Source organism: Trichoplusia ni, chromosome 2 (assembly GCF_003590095.1).
Source record: "Trichoplusia ni isolate ovarian cell line Hi5 chromosome 2, tn1, whole genome shotgun sequence".
Classification (NCBI taxonomy): Eukaryota; Metazoa; Arthropoda; class Insecta; order Lepidoptera; family Noctuidae; genus Trichoplusia; species Trichoplusia ni.
This window is the reverse complement of record NC_039479.1, coordinates 4,057,157-4,075,709: the sequence shown is the minus strand read 5'-3', so window position 1 is coordinate 4,075,709 and position 18,553 is coordinate 4,057,157. Positions and strand designations below refer to the sequence as shown.

General features: G+C 39.7%; 1 protein-coding gene across 1 annotated transcript; it reads left to right on the top strand.

Moving 5' to 3' along the window:
* The first annotated feature begins 381 nt into the window (after positions 1–381).
* LOC113501391 (dystroglycan-like) lies at positions 382–17,433 on the top strand. The gene is given in 19 exon segments (XM_026882525.1): positions 382–531; positions 703–849; positions 1,213–1,380; positions 3,554–3,718; positions 5,211–5,324; positions 6,459–6,614; positions 7,032–7,175; positions 10,370–10,525; positions 10,933–11,218; positions 11,618–11,795; positions 12,125–12,207; positions 12,210–12,264; positions 12,573–12,924; positions 13,217–13,435; positions 13,862–14,032; positions 14,356–14,597; positions 14,929–15,260; positions 15,263–15,301; positions 15,801–17,433. Coding segments are annotated over 19 exon segments (3,399 nt in total). The 5' UTR covers positions 382–426; the 3' UTR covers positions 16,088–17,433.
* The last annotated feature ends 1,120 nt before the right edge of the window (positions 17,434–18,553 follow it).

The following is an 18,553-nucleotide window of genomic DNA, read 5'->3' as shown; positions in this document are numbered from 1 at the left end:
AAAATTATCTATATTTAAACCTGACATGAAGAGCTAAACAATGTCAAAGTTATCCCTCGTCACCGTAAACAGCGGTTTCCGCGTCATTGGCGTCGTTACCGATGTAACTAATTTACTTACGAATATAAATGATAAGAATGCATAAGTAAGCAACTTATGCATTCAATTTCAATGTTGTTTTATATATCTATCTCGTTAAATAATAATATTTTAAAGTATGATTAAGCCACATATGAGAATTCTTTTCTACTGAAATAAACTTTAAATATTCACTGAGTCAAAAAAAAACCATAAACAATAAACAATGTATGAGCAATGAAATGTATTTACGAAATATCTTAGCATCGTATATAAATTAAGGTGTGATTTGTTTGTCCCCAGATAATCATGGTGTGTTTATGAGTGAGGTAGTGGTGGGGAGGCGAGATGGGGCAGGCGCGGTACATCGCGTGCGCGCTGCTCATGCTGTGTCCGCTCGCGCTCACAAGGCACGATGACGACTTCGCATTCGACAACAGCGAAGAATTCCAGGTCAGTGCACCCTCGCACTTCCTACTCCAATATACCCAATATGACTTCAACTATTATTTCAGAATATCAATCACATTACGTCATACAACCGACCGTCTCTATTTGTAAAGCGTACTCACGCGTTATAATAGAACAATAGAAGCGTAAAGCTATTTTTCGTTGACTTTTCAGGTTGAATTAACAGCAAACCACTCAGAAATAGCAAAAAATGGCCTAAGGAGGTTATGGGGCGTGCCCGACACATCGGCCTATGTGGGACATCTGTTCCGAATGGAAATCCCTAAGGAAGCTTTTTCGGGAAAAGTAGTAGCTTATAAGGTATGTTCTACACTGCTCTGCACTTTCAAAGATAAGGGTCTTAAAATCTTGTATCAATAACTTGGTACTGCATAACATGGTAATATACTTAAAAGTACGCATCCAGCATACTGCCTTAGAAGCACGCTTTCAACAAGAGGCTTGTACGTAAGGCACTTAGATGCTATTCGCTTGGCTGAACGCTAAGAGTCCACAATCTCGCGCCGCTGACGCTGTAAAGGCAAACTGGGGCTCACACTGTCAAGAGCTCGCGATCGCTCTTTGCGGAAAAAGATAGTTGGTACATATATAGGATCCTCGTAATGTCATTGAAATTTGTGAATATTATATTTATTTAAAATTTGAGCGGTTCCCGTTTCCCAGGTTCGTAATGAAGATGGTCGACGCATGCCGAGTTGGCTGGCCGTGGACTCGAGGCACGGTCTGATCAGCGGCGTCCCGCAGAAGCAGGACCTCGGCACCCACACGTTCACCGTCACCGCGCACGGGAACACCCGCGGACTCACTGCGACTGACTCTTTTACTATTGAGGTAAGAAATCAAGCCATCGACAAACCTTAAATTAAAATTAAAACCATTATCCACAGCACATAATTTCTAATTTTCAATAGCGTACCTTCAGTCACCGATCATGATATTTTCCATATGCCTTTTGACTCGAACTTTGCCATGAAAAGATAACTAGCATTATAAATAAATTCGACGTCAGAAATAGATAGTAACACGGGAACACACTTATCCGCGACAAATTCTTTAACTAAGTCGACGAGTCAGTGACGTCATAAGAACATGCACGTCCTGCGGAGTTCCCTTTATTGGGTAATGAAATGTTCTCAATGTATGCCTTTACGGAAACGTTTCCGTCCCGATGCCTTTTCAGAATACAGCACATGATTAATCGACTTCTGTGAATATTAATTATAATGACATCATATTAAACAGTCGTTAGAATATGCACAAACATTTTATTCACCGAATGCGGCCGACGCTCGTTCACATAAACTTATCTCTAATGTATTTTCAATAAAATATGTACAGCCATGGCCACTTCCCAATTAATGGGCTTCATAAATGCTATGATACGTTATGACTGCTGTTATACATTGCAGGACATAAATCAAACATTTTATTCGCTCGCAACAGATACCAGTGTCGTAAAAATTAAAGTATCCATGTACAATGTTGTTATGTGTTGCTGTATGTACCGAACACCGATATTTTACTGTGTGGGGTGGGCCACAATAAAGTTTGCGACATTTGGGCTGTTCGTTTGGTCATTCAATTATATTATTGACATACATCAGGCGGGAGGGTGCGGTATGAATGAGTTTTATTTTAATGGCCCCGCACTTTTCAATAAATGCGACTAATATTGTAATGCTGTCGAAGTAATTTGAATGCGGAAAATTGTTTGTAAATAAATCTTCGTTAAATAAGTCATTTAAATAATTTATTGGATTTATAATGACTGACGCTGTTTCAAAATAGCTAGAGGCTAATTTCAAAAGGATCCATCACTTTATTTGTCGAATAAATTGCATTCATATTAGTTATAACGACTTAAATTGTCTGTGTTATATCAACATAATATTTGAATTTAGAACTTTTGAATAACGTAATAAAAATATTTATGTGCGAAACGAGGTTATCGTTACAATAAATACATCTAGAAATAATATTAATGATATGAAATTGATGCTAGAGAGTATTTTTTAATTCAATTGTTCTGTGAAACACAATATTTTATTATTGCGAGGCTTTTTGATTGAACTTATCTTCAAAAGTCAGCACACCCATAGCAGTAACACATTTGTTCCATTTTTAGTTGACTAGAGTTCTAAACAACGACAACAAAACTATTCTAATAAGATTAAATATTCGAAAGAGCAAAAAAGACATAAATTTAGCGTCAAACGTAGTCCAATAAAGACAATGTGAGCACTCCCGTGCCTACTAACTGCTTCATAACTTCGGAGTTCGGCGTGGCTCGGCTAGTGAGCCCACGTTCTGATCGTTTAATACGAGTACCATCGTCTACTATCCCATATAGAGGTTAATGGTAGGCGGCTACCATCAATATTATGATTATTAGAACTAAGATCGTCTAATAAAAATAAAGAGATCATCGTACGGAATTTAAAGTAAGAGCAAACTAATTCTACGGACATTAGTTTTTAGTTGGTTGGTTTTTTTTTTGGTAAAAAACTATCTAACTAGTAATTCGCTTCGTATGTAGACTTAGTTATTTCTTTTTTCTACTATACATAAAACTTATTAGGGTCACGTATTTTTTTGCTAACAATGTTATACTCCAAGTTATACTTTTTTATGTATTGAATAAAATTAAATATGTATTGGGGGTAGGTTGAGTCTGAGTGTATAAGTATGTTTATCATTGGTACCTAACTAAAGTACAGGATCTCCCTAATTTGGGACCACAGGGCCGTGAGTGTCGAAAATATAGACTACTAACTATTGCCCTCGACTACGTCTGAAAAAGTTTCATATAAACTTCGACCACCCCATTAACCCAACCCTATTTCCAGTTAAAAATAAGCCTATATCCTTTTTCAGGCTCCAGTCTATCTGTGCACCAATTTCATTACAGTCGGTTCAGTAGTTTTGGCGTGAAAGCGAAACAGGCAGAGATACTTTCGGATTTATAATAAGAGTATGGATTGTATATTAATAAAATTATTTATAGGTGAAGAAGGCCCAAGACAAGCCCCACTCGAAGTACGGGACGTGCGTGGGCGACGAGAGCCGGCTCGTGCTGGTCATCATGATCGACGGCTCCTTCCACAAGGTGTCGCCGCGGCAGAGGATACGCGCGCTGATGCAGCTGGCCAACTTCATGGCACTCGATGGGGTAAGTTACCAAGGAACTATGTAAAGGCAACCAAGATAACCTATGGTAAATTTTTAGGGTAATGGACATTGTTGGTTCCAGCCAGGAGTCTGACACACTCCTGCCAAAGAAAGGACTAGCACTTTAATGTTTTTTGTCGAAAGACAGTACGGGAATCTACGAGAATATCGCTTGTTCAGAATAAGCCACAAAATAGCTGCAAGCTTCTAACACAATCTTCCAACAACAAAAAGATATTAAGGTGTCCTGATTATTTGAGTCTTGTTCTAGTCTTCCATATTTGGCTACTGGTCATAGAGTTCAATGTGAAATGCCTGAAATTTAATATATCTATATATATAAAAGAAAGTCGTGTTAGTTACACCACTTATAACTCAAGAACGGCAGAACAGATTTGGCTGAAAATTGGTAGGGAGGTAGCTTAGAGCCAGGAGACGGACATAGGATACTTTTTATCCCGTTCGACAGCGTTCCCGTGTGACTTGACATGAAACGTCAGTCACTATAAAACGTGGTATAACAAAACGCAAATGACAGCTATGTAATGACGTATGGATTACTATGGATGACAATTTGATATTTGTAAGAAATCAATATTAAAACTCCTTCTATCTATATATATATATATAAGAAAGTCGTGTTTGTTACAACACTTATAACTCGAGAATGGCTGGACCGATTGCCATGGTTTTTGATTTGTTGGATTTGTTTCCGTCCCGAAAACAGAATACATCTTAAAAACAATGAAAACTCGATATGTGTAATGAATACTTTCATTTCAATAAATGCTGATTTGTTTATTACATGTAAAACTTTTGTCGTCCATAGGGTGATACCAGGAGATCAGATAGTAGTATTTCATGAGGGTTGTAGCTGGGGAGCACGAGGGCGGTACCAGGAGAGCACGTAGCCGTAGTTGATTAGGGTGATACCAGGAGATCAGATAGTAGTATTTCATGACCTTAGAGTAGGTAGCAGTCATGAAGGGATTACCAGTAGAGCAGTGAGGGTTATAGCTGGGTAGCAGGTACTGTACGCGTGAGAGTAGGGTGGGACCTTAGAGTAGGTAGCAGTCATGAGGGGATTACCAGTAGAGCAGGTAGCAGTAATACATGAAGGTGGTACCATTAAATCGGGGAATGGTAGTCAAAATCAAAAATAAACTAGATATCTATTGGCAGCACCCATGAGTTTGGCTCTAAGTTGCAGTAGATGTATATGAAGGTGGTTGCGATCTTGCTGAAGGGCCGCGATTAGCATAAAAAACTAATTCAATCGGCAATATTAGTAAATCATGTGTTTCTTATTTACAACCTATATACAACTTAAAATGATTACTTAAAAACAATCAGCAATATTATCATCGACTCTAAGGCGGTACGAAGTCTGCCGGGAAAGCTAGTAATATAATAAAAAGGTCTACGAAATTAATATTCTTATTCTTACTCTTTCTTTTGTATTGCCCCATTTAGATAAAACTTTTTGTTTCCAGGACGAGTTCTGGATGGAGCCCTATAAGACGGAGACCCACTCCGATACGATCATGAGTGGAGTTGGCTCCGCACAGCGCAGGCACGGAGACGCCACTACCGCCATCTATGTCAATGTGAGTCAATTACAACCATGTGTAGTACTGCAGGTCCGGTTCAAAGCCTAATGTTAGACATGTCAATGGAAGTACATTGTTTAGGGACATTTCATGAAAACCGCTATGCTTATATAAAATACTATTACTTAATGATGCAACGGTTTGCCTCGCGCGTATTAATCGGGATTATCCGACTAGTTCTGGACTTGTGGGGTCCCATGCGGGGGTTTCATGAGGAATTATCCTCACGGCAGTTAAAACAAAGGTATACAAGATATATATTTATCTTGGAATTATGGGGTTATGACTAGTAGCTAATTTACTAACACCATTGATTGTATGCAGGCGATATTTCAACCCTAAGATAACCTAATTACCATCAAACTACCACTCCAACGTTGCTTACGAAGTAGTAAGCTAAATGTACAAAATTGGACTAACATTCTACTCGTAATCCGTACTATGACTTAATAGTTCAACGCTCTTGTTACCGTTCATTTAATATTAAATCATAGATTACATGTCACGATTACGTCTTTCGCAGACAATTAAAAAGAAAACACACTTTAATTTCTACGTTCAAATGAAAAACGCATCAGTCATGAACAATTTAATTGATGCTATCAAATGAATCATATTACACAATTAGAAGACGCTACTTGTAATATAATTGGTCGGTTATCAAACGTGTATGAATTGTTATTACAAATAGGTGCAACATAGTACGGTTATTAACACGCATGTTCTGTGTAATGCTAGTTTAATGTATTATAAAATGACATACGGTTGAAATAAATAATAGTGCGTAAAACTGTAGCACATTTATACTTGTATACTGTAATAGTCAGGTACATTTCACAATTTATTCAGGTTTTAGCTCATTACTCTAAACAGAGAGTTTGGTAGTACGTTTTTCTAATACTGCGGATTCTGTCAAATTACAATATAGCTATCGGTTTTTAATATTCAGAGTTTTTATTCGCCTGCACAACTACTAGTAGGTACAGTTTTATTTGAATAGTAACGAAAACGTGTGTACTTCTGTGCCTTTTATCATTCTATTCACGTATTGTTAATAGTTTTTTTTATTTTATTTAAGAATCAATAGTCTACTGATCAAACACAAGTTAATATATTTTTCATCCATTTCAGGTGGGTTGCGGCAACAAGCTGTGGAGTCATCACAAAGTGTTGGTAGCAGGTCTACGGGAACAGTCTCGTGACGGTACACTTGCTCACGTGCTTCGCCTGCCCGTCATCGGCTGGCGGCTGCTCGCGCTGCAGCCCGCGCCCAGGATCAAGAGACAGGTACGATGCTCTAATTAATAAGCCTCCACTCTACTAGCACGTTTTTAATAGTAACGGATGGTCAACTTCGTCAATATTTTAAAATATTTCCTAAAGGTGTAATCTGCAGATAAATATTATAGTCAATTGACAATTAAATAGACGAAATAACACTTGATTAAAATTTTCACTTGGATCACACATTAGATGTCCAATTTACTATAGATGGGTCTTTCACGGCCCATTTATCACCAATGTTAAAGCGACAATACTGATCAATTTATGTTCTTTCTACAGATCCATATTTATTTTTATGTCCAACCTCTGAGTTCCTTAAACCGCCTCGTTGTTTGAAATATCTAAGGTGTGCTGGTTTAATCCCGATATTTCCCTTAACGTTTTATGCATTATCATTCTAAAATTCATGTCTATCCTCAGCTGGAAGGCTCAGGTGGCGGCATCTACGACACGGAATACGATGGTGACGATGATGAGGCTGAAGCCGACGCCGACTACAGCGGCTACGACGATAACGACGATGAGGACGGCTACACTAACAACGACGTCGGCATCACTGATCTGGTGAGTGTGGATGTTGTTACTATAGCCTATCTATGTAGATGTTGTTGAAATGGGTGAACAGGGAACTAAATCAAAGAAAATGTGGCTGATAGCAATCGGGGAATTATTCGTCGTAAACAGTGGCAAAGGAAAGGTTGTGCATTAAGTTGTGGGTTAATGTTTCGATGTACTACTATTACTGTAGTGCTTTAGGAAAAATGAAAGAATCATTAGTGTTTCCCTATGAATCTATACAGTTGTCACATTAAAAATATTATCTTTTGTTACTAATGATGTTCAATGATACATAAATCTATCATGTACATCTTAAGTAGACATACCTGAAAAATAATAAATCAGTTCTGGCTACATTCCGAGTGAGATTTTTCGATACACCTAAATCAAAGAAAAGATTTCTACCATTTCAAAATTAAGTAATTAAAGAGTACCTAGATAAAATAATTACACACTTGATACCATGTCATGGTAGTTTATATGAAAAAAAAGCGTAATATAAGCGTGGGACAATAATAAATTGAGTTATCATATGAGAAGTTTGAAAGGCTACTCATTTCTGCCGGGGGAATCAAGGTTCAATCAACGTCATTTCAAACAAACATTATTCATACCTATCAATGCAAGTCATATTTAATATTAGTATGGAACTTTCATACATTCTACGTATCTTAGTACTTATGCATCATGCAGTATACTCATTTGAAAATACCTCGCGATCAAAGAGGAAAAACAATTGAATATTTTGTATCGTTCCTAGAATGTTCGTAGTTTGAAGACAGTTAAAGCTAATTTAGACTGTGCAGAGATATATCAAGACAGTTACAATGTATTGCCGATAGTGGTACATAACTTGATACCAAAGTTCCGCGGCTTCGTATTACTCACAATACTTCATGCATCGTCTAAATGAGCCTTTATTTTCCAATGAGTACTTTAGTCACCCCTCATATACGGAATGCATATCTTGCACTTAAATGTCACCATATTATAGCAGCATTGGTACTGGGTTCCACAGCATGGAATGTTGAATGAAGTGTCCTTATCACTCGAGACAAACCATTCCTGTCATATACACCTGCTATTTTTGTTTCACACTGTCATTCAATCATTCTACCGAAAATTACTTTGGGGGTGAAACCACTGCCTCTTAAAGTACGGTTGTTGTCGAATTAAGAAAAGAGATGGCGCTCTACGACATGTATTTCACCTTCTTGCTTCCACGACAGCGACAGTCTTGCTTTAAGAGGCAGTGGTAAGACGCCAACTATTATTTTCCATACCGTTTACCCTAACATTTATCAAGCCATCCAATATCACCTAATTTACATTTTATTAAGTTCACTCTTACCACATAATTTCCGTAACCTCAAATGCCTTGACCGCAAATCTCTATCTTAAACTGGGTTCAAGCCCCAGTAACAGCAAGAGAGTTTCCAGTTTCAGCCCTGCCCTATCGGTGAACAGCTCTGACTATCCTCTGGCGAATACAAACGTGTCGTTATATGTGTAATAAACAATAAACACTTGTGAGCTTTGTGTGTGGTTATAACAACGCTTTACAATCGAACGCAGCTTATCACTGTACAGAACTAACTGAAGCATTAATCAAAGCTAAAGCGGAAGTGTTGAGCATGGACTGAGAACATTAAGGATGCACCTCGATGGATCACACGTACAGACATTGCAAAAAAATACACATCAACAAGTGCAGTTAATATCGCCCACTCTCCTCAAATTTAACAACTTATCCAGTAGTTACATAAAGAGACTTATTTATTGTATAAACCTTCAATTTTGCACTGGAGTCAATATTCAATTCAAATAACAATAATGTGCAAAAGCAACATAAGCCGACATTAACATAAATGGGCTTTCACTGTGGTTAGAACAGTTCGAGGTCAGTGTATAACTGACTCTCCATCGTACGTGTATCGTGGTGCGCGCTTAGTGTCGGTCCATGCGCTAACCACACACTGGGCCGGGTGGCGCATACTAACCCGCGCTGTGTGTAAGGTGGCCCCGCACCCGCACCGCCACCACCACGGCGAGCCCGGCGCGCCACACACCAGCACCCACACGTTTCAGACCGAGAGCGCCGCGCCCACGCCCACGCCCGCGCCCAGCCCCACTCCCCCGCCCACCAGCCCCGCCCCTCCCCCGCCCCGCCCTCGCCCCCACAACCGCCCCGCCTACAACCACGGAGGACGCCCGCCGAGGATACCACTCCCGAGTCCGCAACTTATTCGTATACCACGGAGGTTTGTCGTAACCCGCTGTCGAGTTTACGTGTCATATGCATGTGCGTGTTGTGGCCCCGAGCATGTTACGTTTGCGCTAGAGCCTTAGTTGTACTGTTTTTGTGTGATACTTCAAGAATTTGGTTCGTTTCAGCCTAGTAGCCGGTACAACTGTTAGAAAAGCCAACTACTGTGCTAAGTGATTGCTCGTTGAGTACGCGGAACAGTTGTATAAGCTAAAAATGATTTGTAAACAAACCTCAATATGTTACATAAAACAATGGGATGAATGTTTTGTACGTCGTACTTAAGCATTTTTCGAGTGCTAGACATTAAGACGTTTTGTTATTTCAGCTATTCGTATCCATTTTATACCCTTAATAGTTTTTTGGAATGTTTAAATTATTTATTTTATTTTTAACAATCTTTTGTCAATCGTGGTATAGTAGTGCATATTTTGTGGTAGAAATTAGAAAGTATCTTGTGATTACCATTAAGCATGACTGTGTTAATACTTTGTATCTTTTAAGATACTACTTTTAAACTAATACATTAATATTAGATTATGAACACCCACAATTATACGACTGCTTACTATGAACAATCTTCACACAAAGAAAATGTACATTTATAAAACAAATTATCCATTCAAGTTAGAACCAGAGTAACCTAATAGTCATTTTCGGCATAACTTTTGTTCGAAAGAATCCAAGATAATTCTTAAAGGCGATAAGTGTCCTAAGACGCTGGTTCCGTTGATGTGCTTATTCTTGATATCTCTGCAGATAAAAAATCTACACCCACGAATTACGTATTAACTGCGCATGCCCAGGTTATTCATAGTACGTGAAGTCACGACTACCAAGTCACACTCCGACAGTGACTAACAGCACATAGTTTCAACTCTACACTTCACAACAGAACACCCTTCAAATACTAATTTCACTTGTCTCCCTACAGCATAACGAAGTTGGCATCACAGCTCTCTCTTCATCACCATCGGAGACCACAAATGTGAACTTCTCAGTGACTCCCACGCGGCCTGTGAGCCCCCGACGTCTTGACACATTCCCTCCAGTCGTACTAGAAGAAACCACCACTTTAGAACCCGAGGTGGTACGTATAATGTCAAAAACTAAAGTAACCCTAACCTACACCTGTAAAAGTTGAACTAATCGTGTGTGGACTTGATTTTCCTTAACAATGGGTACACTGGGGTATCACATTCATGCCCCATAGAGTAACTTGTATGTAAATACGTTCTCGACTAATCTGCGACGTAAGGCAACGACGAAATAACATGTATGAATGTAAATAGATAAAGGTCATGTCGCGTTTAATACCGCCTGTGTGACGCATCCGAGTGTACGATACACTAAAACTAATTGGTGTCTATAAACTTTTCCTTTCTGGGCCTATTTCTCTACTACTATTTCTGTAATTATGACTTTGAGTTCTATCCTCGTTGTCTTAACGTCTATATTTCACAACACATCGTGTGAGCGTCCGCATGGCACTTTCAGCAAACCGTAATAATCCGTGAGTCGAACGAACTCCCCCCGCTGTCGTCGACGGAGCCGGCGTCCCCGTCTCCCTCGCCGGAGCCGACGACCGCCAGCTCGGCCACCGCGGCCAGCAGCCCCGAGCCCGCCAGCAGCGCGGCCCCGCCCAGCAGCCCGGCCCCGCCCACCACGCCGCCCACCACCCCGCCCCCGCCGCCGACCACGCTGCCCACCACCGTGCCCACCACGTTGCCCACTACCACGCCCATACCTGAGACCACCTTACAGGAGGTCACCAAACAGGTCCGTAATATTTACAGAACCTTAAACGCGTCCAGCGTAAGTACAGTAGGCAACTAAACCTCATCCAGCATTAGCCATCCAGGTAGTTGTACAGTACTCTACTAACTATTCAAAATTGTGTGTGAATTGATTTAATTTGTGATTGGCCATCTTGTCTATCATCTATCTAACAAAAAAACCATTTCAAAATTAATAATTGGCATACAGGTATTGTAAAATAAATTTCGCTATTTAATGTACAAATAAATCTGGTGTAAAACCTTCTTCTACTGTTACTATAAGAAGATATTTTCCCCTAAAAAGGATATAAATAATCCTAAACTTCACGAAAACAAACTGTAAATAAATAGCACCTTCTTCATTTTATACATACCAACAACAATATATTATATGCCCAAAATAGCAATCACCAGTTATTTTACTAAAAATGGTTTATATAGGAAACGAACCCAAACTGAGGGTAGGAGCACAATAATCGGTCAGACTACTGAAACTGTGACGTGGGCAGCTCACATCAACCAACCACCGACGCTCAAACACCACATGAAGAAGCTAGCCATCACTGCTGGCAAAGCATTCAGGTACGGGAATTCTCATATTTTACATGAAAAATTCAATCTGGTGGTACTTTTCAACTTAAGTATGTTCTTGTATATGAATTAATGAACCAAATCCCTTTCTTGGATTCTTCTTGCTCGCTACGAACAAATGCAACTATGCATAATGTAATGCATCGTTTTTCGCTTTTAGGTTACAAGAGCTTTCAAAACTCGAATTTTGCCATTGATCCTCTTTGAATAACTTTTACTGTAGGAGATGTTGTCAAGTCACAGGTTTCGAACCTTAATTCTAAATCTCTTTCATTGACATCAGTACTACGTACTATAGATTTTCCTCAATTGTGTTTTAGGTACATTATCCCGGCTGACCTATTCACGGACCCGGAGGAGGGCAGCAACCTCACGTTCACGATGTACGAGGCGGAGAGCGTGCCCTCAGCAACAACTCTTGGATACAGTTCATACCTGCCGCAAGAGAAGTTTATGGATTGTAAGTAATACATGTTTCTATGGGAAGTTGTTGTAAGACTAAATTTGATTCACTATAAGGGTTTTTCCCGTACTTAAAGCTCTAATCTTAAAGTTCTTCACGCTTTAATCTGCTATTGAATATGAATGTTGTCCTCAAAAAAATGTAATTTTAATTAAGGTCCCACAAAGTTTATTGTGACAAAAATCTGCTATCATGCTGCATATTCTGAATTTAAACCAGTATCAACACATCTGATCTCTCAGTGCAACTTTTTATGCGTCAAATTTACGCGAAAACATTCCTAAATTCCGCCGTCTTATCCCCAGACCGCTGGAAGCCCACGTGTCTCGCTGGAACTTCATAGTAGAAGCTCAGGACAGCGAAGGACTGGTTGCCCGTGGGCCCCTCGACATCACCGTACAACAACACAAGAGCGGTCGCACCATCAACCATCAGTTCGTCATGGAGTTCAAACTCCAGAAAGAATACAACAACGCCATAGACTGGCAGATTCGAGCATTAGAAGGGATTGTCAACCTTTTCAGGGATACAGACATGGATCATTTGACTGTGTTGAATACGACACAGAATGGTGATATGTGCGAGTTTGTGTGGACTAATGATACGTTACCAAAGGATCCTGCTTGTCCCATGGATGATATCAATAGGTTGATGAAGGTTTGTATTTACTTACTACGTCTAAATGTCGTATCTTATTTAAGTGATTTTCAAAAAATTATAATTTCTTTCACGTGGCCTTGAATGGAACTAGAGGCACGCACGCAAAAATGCGGCGTTACCTCGCTCTGATGCATTTCATTGTCAATTTGTTTCCAATTCAAATAAACATCATTCCGTCAGTATTTCTTATGACTTGGTCACGTTCAACTATCGTCACTAAATCGAATTTACAGACATCCAATTTTTTCACATTTATCCCTAAACCCACCTTATTGACCTTCTCTCCCAGATAATGGAATCCAGCAGCTCCCCCGGGTCCGCGTCGGCGGGTCTGTCCCGCGCCATGCAGCCGGAGCTGGCGGCGCGGGGCGTGCGCTGGCGCGGCGCGGGGCGCTGCGCGGCGCCGCCCGCCACGCGCGCGCCCGACACCTACCCGCCCGTCACCAGGAACCAGGTCGACCATCTCACCGCCACAGTGTCGCATCTCTTCGTCTACAAGGTGCCCGAGGTGAGGAACACATGATCCAACTATTATGATGTTCTTAGTGAGAATTGATAAGAATAATTAAGTCCACCAACTTGGCTTTTGTTTGACTTTGAATTTTATTCGTCTAGTTAAAAAAAAACTTAAATATTTTTTTCCGAATTTATGTAAACTGTCTAAAATATAACCGCACTCTCTAACATGCGTATGCGTAACTAAATTATTTATTAATGATTATAATTTTTGCCACTTGAACTACTCAATTTATAACCCAAACGGAAATAAACTTATTCCCCTCACCACACCAAAAAGAAGAGCACTTCGAAGTTACTTTACTCATCTCGTCCATGTGCGCATCACACGTCTCAATAAACCAAAAATATACTTATAACCCTTGCCAACAAAACCCCAAAAATACTTAATTAAACAAACTATCTTTCCCCTACCCAGGACACTTCTTCGACCCGGAGGACGGCGACACCCCGCAACCTAGCTCTCTCTCTCCGCTACAGCGACCGCACCGAGCTGCCGGCGGGCCACTGGCTGCAGTTCGACGCCAAGAACCAGGAGTTCTACGGCCTGCCCGCGCCCAGCGACGAGGGCAGCGTGTCCTACCAGCTGGTAAGACCTAATATTTCATTATATTCAATGGTATAATCAAGCGTATTTATCAGGATTGCCCGAATAATATCCCATGCAACCTCTTTCGAAAGTCCCACATTTCAGATTCAAAAAATCCATTTCAATGATAAATGCTGACCCTCCAAACTCGTTTTTCAAATGGTAACAGTAATGTATGGTATACTAATTATTTAAGAACTGCCAATTCTCAAAAAAAAGTTGTGAATTTTCATGTAAATAAATAGGACTGATCTACCTATTACGACAGAACCCTACCATTTTGACACTCATTATAAATACTAATTAATACTTACCAATATCAGATTGCGGAGGACTCAAGCAAAAAGAGCGCCTACGACAGTCTCATAGTAGAAGTAGCGAAGGCACCCACAATCCGCCCGACAGTCGAGTTCCAAATGACTATGGAGTACCCGTTCCCGATGCTTGCGTACGACGCCAACAATAAGAGGAAGGTGGTGGAGAAACTTGCGGCACTGTTTGGCCAGAAAGAGACGGATAATATCAGGATACAGAGCATCACTAATAATCCTACTACTATTATATGGTGAGTAAGAGTTTGTACTTCCGTTTAATAAAAGATTTTTACCAGTCATTTGATTTTTTGCAACTGAAATAAATTTTAAGGCATTGATCTTGTAAGTGTATTTTAAAAATTGTATCTAGGCCCCCCTATTCCTGCAAAATGGCATGTGCTTTCAGAAAAAGATTTTATTAGTTTTTCCGCTATTTGGGTATGAAAGAGATCATTTGAATAGTTCCACTAGTTTGTGAGTTAGAAATATTCTAGTTTTTTCATTGCGTTTTATGCCATGACTGTGGTCAAAGATATTATAGTTTCACCATAAACCACAATACCTTAACCGTTTTCCTTACAGGTACAACACAAGTCTGCCAATGGATCGCTGTCCCAAGAAAGAGATCGAAGAGCTCCGCAAAATGATAATAGTTGACGAGCGAGGGTCGACAGGCGCCGCGCTCAAAGAGAACGTCGACCACGTGTTCGATAAAGACTTGAAAGTCATGTCCATAAGACTAATACCGCTTGGCCTCTGCGCCGAGCAGAACACCAAAGTACCGAAGACGACCATCCAGGTTCACTCAGGGTCGTCGAACCTGCAGAACAACAAGGCCAGTAACGCCGCAGACCAGAGCTATCTGGTAACCTTCATCATACCCGCTGTCGTCATCGTCTGCATGATATTACTCGCCGCATCATTGCCTGCGTGCTCTACAGGAGACGGCGAACAGGTACTGTAACACAACGCTACGTAACATGTTACAATATGTAACATTTATTTTTATATACGGGTAAACTAACATCTAGTTTTAATTCTGTAGGAGGTGACAATGCTTGAATAATAAGGTGATTTTAAAGAACAGAAATATTTTAGTGTTTCACAATATCTTGATCAAACATCAATGCTTCTCACATATTGGAAGAAATAAAACCAATGCGCTAAATTATATGGAATTTAATACACGGTACTGCTTACTTATGCTAAAATACACCAAGATCTAGTACTAAGCGCTTGGAAATTTGCTGCGAGAGGATGTAAATACACTTCGGTGTCATTGGAAATAGTAAATTATGCACTTACGTGGCAAAGTTGTGATGGTTTTCGCTAGGCGTTGATAATATGGACTTGTTGCACATTTATGATGTTTGAATAAATAAAATATGCACCATCTGCAGTAAAGCTCTCGCTTTTTGAGTAGTGGGAATATAATGGCGATTGTAACGTTGCAGGCAAAATGAGCGTGGGCGATGAAGAGGAGCGGCAGGCGTTCCGCTCGAAGGGCATCCCGGTGATCTTCCAGGACGAGCTGGAGGAGCGCGGCGAGGAGCCGGCCGCGCACAAGTCGCCCGTCATCATGCGCGAGGAGAAGCCGCCGCTGCTGCCGCCCGCGCCCGACTACCGCGCCGCCGACGCCGCGCCCTACCGCCCGCCGCCGCCCTTCGCCGCCTCGCGCACGCCGCCGCGCCCCAAGGCCACGCCCACCTACCGCAAGCCGCCGCCCTACGTGCCGCCCTAACTCCCCCCCCCACCCCGCAGCCCGCCCACAACACCTGCTCCGGCCACCGACGCTGCGGACTCCACTAGTCGACGAACACCGACAGTTCATTTCTTAATTAATTTATTTAACTATTAAATCTTTCGGCAGCATTCGTGCACCTACAATGAAATGCATTTATAAATTAGTTAGAAGAGTAAATTTGTCGACGAAACGAGGAATTGTGCACAGTTTAATGTGACTACGAATTTCTTATAATGTAAGTACGTCACGAAATTATACCTTGAGACTAAGGTAGATGACGATTTTTCAATTATGTAAAAACTGGAGACTTCACAATAAAATAATGTACCTAGTGTTATTGTTGAAGTAGATGATGTTACATTAGCTCTTAGGTTAAGCGAAGTTCAATCGAATGAATGGTGTCGAATGCAGTCTTTAAACAATTTATGCATGCTGTAGAGTGAGAAGGAAATATATAAATTATACATTATTAAAAATTGAGAATTTAATGATTCGTGAATCTTATGCAACTTAACGCATTTTTTGAATAAAAGTAACTTCATGTTGGCATGCCAATGTCAATTATCTACAACTTATTTATTTGCTAATGTACCAAAATGACAGTAATAAAGTGTTTGGCAAAAAGCGTGCCATTGTTTCGCAGTTGTTATTTAATGTAATTTAAAATATAACATATCGAAAGTGTAACATTTTAGCCTTTAGCGTAGATCTTCCATACACGTTATATTTATAAGTAGTGCGTGTGTGTGTGAAGTACATTTGAGGTTACTTGTGTGCGGCGGTGTGACGCCACAGTCCCCCGCCAACAATTTAACGAATCGCTGTTAATAATGCATGAATTGGTCATGATTAGCTGGTGTGTAAACTATAAATTACAATTAACATACTATTGTAATGAAATATACAACTGACTCTAGTTATAGGCTACGAATAGATATTTTTAAGAATGGAATATCATTTTGTACTTGTCTAATATTACCATAGTTTGTAAGGTTAACAAATTATGTAAACTTAGGGACTTGAACGAAATGAGCTATAATAATAACTTTTCCTTTGGATGTATTTTTTTCTACTGTATACTCATTTAGAGTTTTGCATTTATAGATCTTTTTAGTGTTATATACAATTTTATAGGCCAGCTACATTCAAGTGTTCAGTTGATTTTAAGTTTTGTGATAGGCGTACTTAAATGTCCACATATAAAACCGTACCATTTTCATTCCTTCTGTCTTATTCATAGCTATTGTTTTCCCCTTTAAACCCGTTCTAATTATATACGCACATAATTTATGTAATTAATGAGCTTTTTATTTTAAATAAATAAAAATTGGTCTAGAAACGAATTGTTTATTTTTATTCTAACTGTACCCTGAGTGCTTTGAACTCTTTGGAGTGTTAGATACTGAACTTTAACAAAAAATTTAAAGTTTTTAATCTGTAACAACACTTTAACGGAACCTTATACCCCTTCTCGCCTCCACAACAAATATTCAACCTGTATTCAACATGTTCAACATGCACGCTGTTCCGTGTATTCAACATAAAGTCAAGTAAGCAATGTTGTTACCGTCATGAATTTGTTGGTAAGGGAAAGATCAAATTTGTTTGAGTACTCAAATTATTGATTGGCCCAGTGTCGCTAGACCGACTTGTATTTGACTAGATTTTTTTATGCTCGTTAACGAATTATTGCTCATTTAACTGAAACCGAGCACGACGAGCTCTGCGGGTTTCCAAAGATTTCAATTCTCATGTTATTGTTAAATAAATTAGAACTGTACATCGTATCCCACTACAGGGCAAACGCATCCCGGCTTAAAAGGGGCTAACAATTTAACAAAAAAAAGGAAAAACTTTATTTGATAAGTGTTGGTCACAGCACAGCACTGCTGGTGTAAACCAGCTTTATAGTTCGTAAAAGAAAAAAAAAGCCTAACCATAAAGATATAATTTTGTCGACCGACTTAGGTAACACTTGTTTTAGAGTTCAAGGAAGCAGTGTGGGGAATAGTATGCTTAATTTCAGGATGAACAGGCCGTGTTTAGATTTTTGCAACAAAGATCTTGTGTTTTTACCATCCATAGTGCAAAGATTATTGATTTTAGGATTTTACCGAGTCTGTTACCAGCGCAGGTATTTGTCAAATAGAAATGTCAACTTGACAGTGACGTTATTGGAACTGTTGCATTGCATTGCAGAACGCTTCTTGTGAAGAGTTTTTCAGTTTGTTTTGGGAAGTCAAACTGTAAAAGGATAAAGAATTAATCTTCTAATAAAAGTGCAGTGCAACATTGTATTTATGCTCTACCTGTTTTTGTCCTATTAACCATTTGATATGCCAGAATTACGTAGAAAAACGCGTACAATAAACATAAACATGAGAAGTCTTCGTCTCTCACTGAAATACAGCCGAAAGTGTATCAGCTAATATTAAAATTACGAGAGAACATCCGAAGAAAGAA